At 43.4% G+C, this 10,678-nt stretch overlaps 1 protein-coding gene across 1 annotated transcript in view; it reads left to right on the top strand.

The window, feature by feature from the left end:
* The first annotated feature begins 225 nt into the window (after nucleotides 1-225).
* The window catches only part of EIF2B3 (eukaryotic translation initiation factor 2B subunit gamma), a 103,012-nt gene continuing 92,559 nt past the window's right edge, over nucleotides 226-10,678 (top strand). Inside the window, exons 1-3 of the mRNA XM_062622947.1 lie at nucleotides 226-352; nucleotides 543-691; nucleotides 3,280-3,419. Of these exons, the coding sequence (XP_062478931.1) occupies nucleotides 544-691; nucleotides 3,280-3,419 (288 nt within the window). The 5' untranslated portion in view covers nucleotides 226-352; nucleotide 543. The remainder of the gene's footprint in view (nucleotides 353-542; nucleotides 692-3,279; nucleotides 3,420-10,678) is intronic.

The raw sequence follows: 10,678 nt of genomic DNA, 5'->3' as shown, positions 1-10,678 counted from the left end.
ACCCTGCAAACTGCCCCCCCCATGCACCCTGTAAAGTGCCCCCCCATGAACCCTGCAAACTGCTCTCCCCTCTCCCTGCCTGCAGGCTTACCCCTGGCCGCCTGGCGGCGCTGTGCCGCCAAGCCCCTCCTGCTGCCGGGCCGTGATCCATGACTCGGCGCTCCGCAGCCCAGGATCCGTCCCTCGGTGCCCCTCTCCCTGCCCTGGCCGGGAGGAGCCGATTGCGGCTGATCGAGACTATCGGCTCTCTATCGACGCACTCGGCTCTCCGCGCGCATGTGCAGTGTGCGCCGGCGCCGCCATTGCTGTGCTGTCAGTGAGGCGCTGCGAGCCGGCGGCCGCCCGAGCTGAGGTAACGGCGGGGCTGGGGGTCCCGGTGCCTCCGTACGGGCTCCGGGGGGCGTGGGGACCGGGGAGCCGGCGCACGGCTCCGGGGAGTGCTGCCGGGTCGAGCTGGGCCGGGTCGAACCGAGCAGGTCGACCCTGTCCCGGCCCGGTTCTGCCAGGTTAAGCGGGGCCCTGCCCCTGTGCTCCCTCCGCAGCATGGAGTTCCAGGCCGTGGTGATGGCGGCGGGAGGCGGTTCCCGTATGATAGACCTGACCTCCAGCATCCCCAAGCCGCTGCTCCCCGTGGGCAACCGACCCCTGCTCTGGTACCCGCTGAACCTCCTGGAGCGGGCTGGCTTCGAAGGTGAGGCGCGGCGGTGTCTTGGTGTGGGAGTGGAGGCTGTATTGCTTACCCTGCTCTCCTGAGGCTGCCCGTGGTCACCTCTGTGTCGCTTCCCCTCTTTCCCATGTGTTGTCGCAGGTGCCCTGTTGATGGCGGCAGGTGCTGTAGCAGGTCTCTGCATTGGGGTTGTGCTGTTGGCCCATGTCACATCCCTTCCTTCACGCTAGGTTGTGTGTGCCAGCGCCCCCTCCCCTTACCAAGGCTGTTGTTAACCGGGAGTCTCTCACTTGTTTCTTTCTCTGAATCGTCAGTAGAAGTAGTGTGAGAAGTGCGTCAGCTCTCCTGGGATGTCTCTTGGTTTGTTGCTTCAGTCTGGCCTGAAGTTCAGGGTTACTTGCTCTGTCTGAGGCATTTAGTCCATGTTGCAGCGTGGAGCCAGGCGCTGGGTTCTGGACAGAACAGGACAGTGGAAGTGGCAGAGTTGTCATGCTCACCTGTGGGCCTTGTTTTACGGGAAGGCTGAAACAGTATTTAGTACATTCTGAAGTTCTTTACTGTTTTCTGGGGTTAGGTTTTTGTTTACCTTTTGAGTAGTGATCCTCTGTTTCTTATAAAACTTTTTCCTAACACCTTCCATGTTTCTGTGTTTTCACATTTATATTTGTCTTTTGCCTTTCTGCTTCTCTGGGTTTGCTTCTCCTGAGCGATTATTCTGTGCTCCACACTGAGACTGTGGCTTTCTTCATGACTGCTTCTTTTTTAATGTGAACATGTAAAGATCAGCTCATGATTATCCCTATTAGCCTCTTACTATTTCAGTGTGCAGAACAGAAGAGTGAGCAAACTTAAGACTATCTTTATTTTGTTTCATTAAGAAATCCTTAATGAAACAAAATCCTTTTACTAAGAAATTCATTAAGAATTATTTTTCACTTGTATTTTGAAATCTGCCTTTTGCATGTCCCCTTTCTTTGACTGTTTTTGTTTTGTTTTTGTTTTTTTTTTCTAGGATCATGCTTTTATCCAGTGATATGAATATATGGGTAGATAAAAGCTTCTCTGTAACCATATTGTGCTTTGTGTGGCTCTTTATCAGAAATAACCATTTCCACTTGATGCTCTTGACCACTAGTAGGTGGTGTTACAGCCATTTTTCACGCATGGCTTTTCAGCTTAACCATCACCTAGGAAAATTTGGGGATTTATACATGAATATATGAATATATATGAATACATGGAGCTTCAGTAGGCAAGTTGCCACCTTCCTGTTCCTCTACTGCCTCTGTCCCCTGACTAAGCTGTGTGTTTCTGTGTTAATAATCCACTGGCAAGAATTGTCTCCCTGGATCATGATTTTCATTAAGTATGACACGGGGCTTTAGTTCCTCATACTTGCTTATGTTAGTAAGTAGGTGTTCCAGAGGCTGATTCACTGCGTCCCTTTTGTCCTAATTGTAAGCGCTGCATCTCTCCTAATATTTAGGAGACTTTGTCCAGCTCACTGGATTTATGCTGAAACATGGGGACTTATAACTTCCACCTGAGACCAGTTCTTTCTCCATCAGCTACTACTTTTCCTAATTCAAGGTGTGCTTTCAATCCCTTTCTCTAGGTTCTTCAGCCCTGTTTTGAATCTAAGTTGGCATCCAGTATGGAGTGGGAGAGGAGCCCTCCCGTATCTCTGGTACCAAACAGCCACACAATTCCTGATGTTTACAGTTTCATCCTCTTTTCTATTAACAGATTCAGGATGAGTTCAGAATAAATTGGTACAGATTTATTCTTAGTGTGTTTTCGTCTCGCCACAGGAGCTTCTTAGGCTGAGGGCTGGATTATTTCCCCTAGTTCTCTGTTAAAATTCTATGTAGAATACTGTGGTACAGTGTGGATTTGTTTTTGGGGTGTGGGGTTTGTTAATCTGAGGATTTGATTGTTGCTTTTCCTTGCAGTTCTTGAGGCCAGGGAAAGAGGTTTCTTGCTGTTTTGTTTTCTGTCTTTACTTTGCAAAGCTTCTGTTCTCACATCCTTCACTTTGGAAGATACACTTTCATGCCACTGTTAGCATCATTGAAATATGCATTCACCTTTTTTCTTTTGTAGATGGAATGAGTTGCTCACATATTACTCTATTTCTTGCCAAGATGGTGCAAAGAAATAGTTTAACCATTGTATTGCATTACTGTGGTTGGTGGTGGGGTCTGCAGAGGATTATACAGGATCAGGGTGGGCAAAAGACAAAGCTCTAAATCATTGGAGACATTAATGCAAGGTCTCCTTGGGCTGTTTGAGGACATATGGTTTGAAGCTGCTCATTAATGACAGAAGATGTTTCTATTCTGTCTTGCTAACTCATGCCACTCACATGCATGTGTCCCTTTCAGTAACAGGCTCCACCCCCACAAAGCAGGAGGGATTGTTTTCATATGCATTAGGACTTTAATTCTTTTCTTTAAAAGTAACTATTGCCAAGAGCTTGGTTCATGTAGAACCCCATTATGCTACTCAAGCCTTCTGACAGTCCATCAGCCTTTGTGAATAAAAAGTGTATTTTATTTGTGATCGATATTTTTTTTTCCTGCTTGATCTCATTCCACTTTCCTCTATCCTAGAGGTTATTGTGATTACGAGGAAGGAAATCCAGAAGATGCTAAACTTGGACACAAAAATGAAGCTGGATTTCGTGTGCATCAGTGACAACATGGACATGGGTACAGCAGATTCACTTAGACATATTCACCAGAAAATTAAGGTATTACTGGAAGACATTTGTGTCTAATTTTATTTAATTTTTTTTTCATTGTGCTTTAGCTTTCCCATGGAATGATATTGATGGTAACTGAATTTCCTGGTCTTCAGAAGAGCTGAATTTTGTAAAGGTCACTTTATGGGGGAATTCAAACAGACTCTGACTAGAATTGACAGCTAGGATGGCTGGAGCAGATCCAGGCTGGGCACTGGCTGCTGCTTAGTGTTAGCCTTCTGGCTGGTCAGTTAAAAAGTTGTATTTATTTGTACAGTTTTTGATATGATGTGTGATAGCTGTTGTCCACAGAGTGCTTGGAGAAGTAGTTCTGCACAAATGTTCATTGTCAGTTTAGCTTAAGCAAGACCTTCACATGTAAGGAAATTTGTGCAGTTCTCAGCCCTGCCACAGGGTTGCCTGAGCTGTTAGCAAGTGGCTTGCTCTGTGCTTCAGTTTCCTGCTTTTCTTACACTGGCTTGTCCATAAGCTCTTTGATAAACATTGCACAAATGTGATAAAGGGCTGCTGTTCTAATAAAAATGCCACTTCACAGAATTTAGGTTTCTGGCTACACAATCAAAACATTCCCATGTAAGGCAGACATGCTGCTCCGAGCTCTTGCCATGATCTGGGATGGAATTTCGGTTTTGTCCTTGTCATACACTTAATCTTTCTGATTTGTTCCCTCTCTGTTCAGGCCATCTCAGCCAAATTGGCCATGTGTATATAAAGGTTGCAACATAACATCAATGAACTGTGTATTTTTGTCTTCAGGCTCTTTTTGAAGGTAATATGTAGTGTAACAGGCTGGGTACTCCCAAGAGAAAGACTCCAGTTTAGGCAAGATGAAATTTTACAGGCAAATACAGGTGTCTGGGTGAAACAACGAGAAAGATTCTGCAAGGGATTAATGCACAGACTAGAATAATTTAGAGGATGAAGAGGAAACATGAAAAGGAAAAGCAAAATCAACAGAATTAGTTTAACTTTTAGAATGTTTCTGTTGTGGAGAATAGTGCTCTGTCGTAACTCAGTCTGGCAGTATTTTTTAATTGCCTTTATGCATTAAGGAAATATCTGTGTGCTGCAGATTGTGACCCCGACCTTACACTTGTATTGGCTGATCAGAGCAAGCAGTCCTGCTGTCTGGGTATCCCTCTTTTTGTTAATCCAGGCAAGTCAGCTGAAGGGGGAGGCCTGGGAGACAGCAATAAAGCGTGTGGGGTAGGAAAATAGACTGTGTCTTCAGAGGCAGCAGTGTTGAATATTCTGTTTATTTTTCAGCAAAAAGGCTTAGGAAAGATGTGAGGTAGTCCTGAAACCCACACAGCTTCTTCAGTCAACTGCTGTGTATGAATGGTAGCAACTGCTTCTGCCCTTTTTATTCCATGTCTTGCTTGTTTGGCTGGGGAGAACAAAGTGCTCTCTTATTTGAAAGAAGCCTGTGCAGAGTTCTTGAGGAGATTGCTGCACTGTGTATTTTGGAGCCATTCCTCTAGTAAATGCATACCACTGGTGCACCTCTTATAGGGTATACCCTCTCATGTGTGAGGTAGGTGAGAGCTACACAGTAGAGGTAGCTGAAAAGCTGCTGTTCGTTGGCTCTGCCTGTGGTGGAGCGAGAGAGGGATGTTGCTGAAGAATGAGTTTCCCTGGTGAAAACAACTGCTGCTTGTGGCCATAGTTTGCTGGCAGGCTTTTTGCAGCCCATGCCAGAAGTCTGATGAGAAGTTTAAACTGGTTGTTGAAATTTAGTTGTCGCAAATTGAGCTAATTGCCCACAAACAGAAGAGCAAGTATGCTCAATAAAAATGAGGTAACGTGGCACAGTACAGACAGCTTGCCTGTGTGCAATGCAAGTGACAGGGAGCAAAGCCAAGATTATAAATGCACAGTAAGAAATACGTCTCAGGGCAGCTGAATTGCTGATCACAGATTGAGATGTGCATAAATGTTGGACCACTCTAAAGAAAACATAAAATTTCATGACTTGCTTCCTTGCCTAGCACTAAACTGAGGGAGTTCCACCGGTGCAGCAGCATTGCTGTGTGTTGTCTCTGCAGTTGCAGGCCTTTGTGTTGCACCTTGGTTAATGAAGCTCAATACTTTAAAAATTAGATGATGAGATTAGATTTACAAAATGGCATTCAGCAGTAGCAGGAGAGTACATATGTGTGAAGACTGTAAGGGCCAAGGAAAGATAGTTTGAAGATAACTTGCATTGCTGTTTTACCACTTTTTGGTGCTAGCATTTTTGGGGGCAGGTAAGAGTGACTATTTTGATTCACAGCAACAAGCAGCTGACTACCAGTCTTACTCTTTCTTTGTGAGGGCAAAGGAAGCCTGTTCAAGTTTGTTTGCTGTTCACCCACTCTACACACAGAGGATTTTTTTGATGCCTTTACTCCAAGAGTTGGTATAGTAGATGTGGGCTCTTTGCTGTGCTGGAACTCTTCCTGTTATTTTTGGCTGTCTCAGCCTACACCTGACTGACAAGGTAGCAGCTTCATTAAGGTTTTTATGTTCATTACAAGTCTGAATGTATCTTTTTCTTGGATCCTTCACAAATAAAGATGTTATGCTACACTTGCTTCCAAAAGGCACCTGCTTGAGAAGTAATAAACAACAGTGAACTTGGTCCTGTGAGTTCTGCTTTCTGTATTCCTAGGCCTGGGTGTCAGCTTGGCCTATTTATCACCAGTAGTTCTTTATTGAACTGCTGAATTGAATTGACTTGTGTAGCAGGTTGTTTTATTTGTTTGTATTTAAACATTCAATGCCGTGGTCTCAGTAGCTAGCATCATTAACCAGTCTTCACAACTCTACAGCTGAGGACTGAGGCATTTCGAGGTGCAGTAATTTACCTTGGATCATTAGAGATTTGTAACTACTAGAAATGACATTTGTCTCAGATCTCTCTTGGTTTTGTTCATGAGGTCATAGTTCTATACTGTGTTGTGTGCATGTTGCATACTCTGTTTCGTCACCTTGAAAAAGCCATCAGGACAAGAGATTTAACACAAGTTGAAGATCTTTTAAATGGAAACTGATGAAATAGAAACTTCAGTAGAGTTGCAGTCCAGTTTCTGAATCGTGAGTGTTGTGGGGTTTTCAGTGATTATGACTTTAAAAAGGTCTTAAATATGGGAATGCATGGGTCTAAATGTATGTAAGTGAAAATCATTTTGCAGCATATGAAATGGAAACCAGCAGAGATTTATTTTGCCTGTCTTTTTTCTTCTTTTTTATTTTTTTTTTTTGCCTTATTGGGTAGTATAACAGTTATCAGTGTTTTGCACTAAGTCCAGCTCTTAAAATAATGTCAAAAAGCAAGTATAGGAGTTACTAATATGCTTACGTGATTTGTTTTATACAGGGGTATGAAAACAATTTAAGGACTTTGTGACAACTGTTGATCATGTCCTTTAATTGCTCTCCTGTGGACAATCCCAACATTTCCCTAGAATCATAGAACAGTTAGGGTTGGAAAGGACCTTAAGATCATCCAGTTCCAACTACCCTGCCATGAGCAGGGACACCTCCCACTAAACCAGGACACCTCCCACTAAACCGTGCCACCCAAGGCTCTGTCCAAGCTGACCAACCCACCAGGGATGAAGCATTCACAGCTTCCCTGGGCAACCCATTCCAGTGTCTCACCACCCTAACAGGAAAGAATTTCTTCCTTATATCCAACCTAAATTTCCCCTGTTTAAGTTTTAACCCGTTACCCCTTGTCCTATCAGTACAGTCCCTAATGAAGAGTCCCTCCCCAGCATCCCTATAGTCCCCCTTCAGATACTGGAAGGCTGCTATGAGGTCTCCATGTAGCCTTCTCTTCTCCAGGCTGAACAGCCCCAAATTTCTCAGCCTGTTTTCATACAGGGTGTGCTCCAGAATGCTGCTGTTTTCAGGATCTTGCTATAGTCTTGTGTGCTTTTATGGCAATACCTGTGGCTAATGGCCATTCTTTTTTCTTATACGATAATATCACAGTTTTATTCTTTTGGGTCTGTGTTCCTAGTTTTCTGGTCATCTTTTGCAAGACTGCTAATGAATGGCTTTTCAAAATATGAAAACCAAAGTGAAGCTGCAGAGCTTTTCTCATTTATATATAGGATTGGAAATGGTAGAACACAAACTGTAGACTCATAGTTGGCGGTATGATAATGCTCTTGTTGAAACTGTAGCTTTAGCAACATAGGGCTGATACCTGTGATCTGTGCTGTTGAGAAAGATCTCTGTCCTCTCAGGATCTAGCCCAAACACAGGAACAGGCCAGGCTTCCATTCCTGGAAGTATGAATTGATAACCTTCCCTGGTCATGAAGAGTGAAGAGAGCTCCCCTATTCCAGATGGCAAAAGCATGGCGTATAAAAGAATTTAATGTATTTTGGAAGATGACAGTCTGCTTCTGTAGCTGAGTAAATTAATTACAGGAACTTTATTTTATTTATTTTAAATGCCTTCTGACTTCAATTTTCTTTCAATTATTCACATATGCAATTATACTAGAGTAATTCTGAAGTGATTTACTTAGTGAAAGCTTCAGTACTTTGTGAGTTCCTGCCTTACCTGCAGCATGGAAATAATACAGGTCCAGCAAGACCTACAGGATACAAAAAGAGGCACTACCAGGGGTTTCTTCAGCTGTGTGCCTGTTAGCCTTTGAAAAGCTGGGCAAAGGAGGGGGGAAAAAACCTTTTACTAAATCTCTTGAAGACACCAAAGAGCTGTGATAAACTGAGCAACTTTGAAGGACTATAGCAAGCCATGAATCAAGCAGTTCTATCCTTAAGTTCCAAATCTGTAAAGCAGTATTCTTGTGCAGTTTATTCAATCCATTGTCTTTATGTCAGACTGTTAAAATATTGCTACGTGTTCATGTCTGGTTTCAAGAATCACTGCTGAGGATTACTTTGAAACCTCAGAAAATTATTTTTGTAGATTAAATGACAAAGTCGATGCTCTCTAAGTCTGTAACAGGTAAATACCTCATCCAATGCACATTAATGAAAGCAGACTCTGAGCTCTTTAGGGCAGAATCTATCTCTTAAGATCTCTTTACTTCATCAATTACTTACTGGCCACTGCTTCATCCATTACAAGCATGGGAGGTATATAGCCTTTGTGTGCTTTGCTAAGGAACCTGTAGAAGTTGTAAAGGAGAAGAAATAATTTACTTTATTAAGAGTCAGCTTCTCTAAAGGATAAACTTTCATTAGGGAAAAATGAGCAAACCATTTGTGTGTAAGGATGGCTTAATCTAGCCCCAGTCATGAACAACTGAATACCTCTTCCATAGATAAGAAAATGCTAAACTTGCTCTGGATTTGTCTTTAATTTTCCTCACACCTGGTCTTCAAGATTAAGGGGTTTTTAAATGAGGTCAGTGTTTGGCATTGTTAGCAAAACCGTATGTTCATCATGCTGCTGTAAAGTAAGGATGGTATTACAGGTGTGACAGAGACAGAGCAGGTGCTAAGGTGTAATTTGATAACTTCCATGTTCATGTTTTTATTTATTTCAATTAGAATCCAAAGCTTGCTGACAGCCCGGAGCAGTGGGAAAGGGGGTCTCTGTAAGGGGGTCATGTATAATTGCTTTCTCCTCAATAACTATCACAGTCCCTGTTTCTGGCACTGGCTGGAGCGTTCAGCTGAGTTCAATCTGAATGATAAGAAAACTAGTTGAAAGTCTTGGCAGTTTTGGTGGTGATACCTGATACACTTTCAAGCAGGAGAAAAGATATGAGTGCTGCATGTTGTGGTAGGAGATGGTGCAGTTTTGTTTTGTAGGCAGCTCCTCATTCAGTGGTGATTTCCACCCCCCATAATTGTGACTGCCTTTTAAAAGGTTAACTTATTTTGATGTCTCTTGAAATTTTATGTAATTAAATTCCCTGGCTTCTTTAGGGAGGCTTTCCCTCTGTAGTTGGTGTTAGTGGACACGCTTTTTTCAAGTCATAATGTAACATCTATTGGTGCTTTTCAGTGGGATTATTCCTTCCAGTATGTTGCTCTGTCACTTCTTCAGTCCAGATTTATGTCTTCATTTATTTGACGACTTCTACCATTCTTAAAGGCCTTCTTTTGCAGTTTAGTAGACTTCCTTTGGATGATTCACAGGACTAGTATACAAAATATATTTGCCATAACCTGCCATGTTATAGCACAGTAATAGTGTCAAGACTTTGGTTGGTAACACAGAACTTGTGATTTAGAGGATTGGCAACAAGAAATTGTAATAGGACTAGGAATCCAATAGTAAATTGCAATGTCTCAGGATGTACTAGTTGAATAGGGTAATGGTGAGTAGCCAGTCTGATGGAGGAAGGAAGGGTAAATGTACAAGGCTAAAATGTATCAGGGAAAATATTTATTATGGTAGAGATGAGAAATGAATACTGTTCCTTAAGGCAATGGGAAGATTTTTTTTTGCATGGAGTACTGCACAGGTGTGGAACTCAAATGCATCAAATGTGGAACAAGCACTAGAAAAGAAGACGAGTGTCCTGGGTTCAGCAGTAGAATCATAGAATAGTTAGGGTTGGAAAGGACCTTAAGATCATCCAGTTCCAACCCCCCTGCCATGGGCAGGGACACCTCACACTAAACCATATCACCCAAGGCCTTGTCCAACCTGGTCTTGAACACTGCCAGGGATGGAGCATTCACAGCCTCCCTGGGCAACTTATTCCAGTGCCTCACCACCCTAGCAGTCATTTTTCTCCTTCTTGGTAGCTGGTGCAGTGCTGTGTTTTGACTTTCAGCCTTGGAACAAAGCTGATAACACTGATGTTTTGGTCTGGCCAAGGACTTTCTGAGCCTCATGCTCTGCCAGGGAGGAGGGAAAGCCAGGAGGAAGCAGAGACAGGACACCTGACCCAAACTGACCAAAGAAGTATTCCATACCATAGCACGTCATGCCCAGGATGTAACTGAGTTACCTGGAAGGGCTAGTGCACCGCTGGGTTGGAGGAGATACCGGTCAGTGCTTGGTCTGGGAGGGTGGGGCGAGTTATCGGTCGGCTGGTGCTGAGGTGTTGTATTCTCTTCCCTTGTTATTTCCTTTATCATTATTATTGGTGGTAGCAGTAGTGATTTGTGTTATACCTTAGTTACTAAACTGTTCTTATCTCAATCCGTGGGAGTTGCATTCTTTTCGATTCTCCTCTCCGTCCCTTCGGGAGTGGGGGGAGTGAGTGAACGAGTTGCCTGACTGGGTGTAAACCGCAACAGCGAGATGTTCAGAGTGGAATGCCA

This window comes from Pezoporus occidentalis, unplaced genomic scaffold (genome assembly GCF_034315485.1).
Source record: "Pezoporus occidentalis ecotype Australia unplaced genomic scaffold, CSIRO_AGI_Poc_V1 ctg25, whole genome shotgun sequence".
In the NCBI taxonomy this organism is placed as follows: domain Eukaryota; kingdom Metazoa; phylum Chordata; class Aves; order Psittaciformes; family Psittacidae; genus Pezoporus; species Pezoporus occidentalis.
This window is presented reverse-complemented; position numbering and strand designations above follow the sequence as displayed.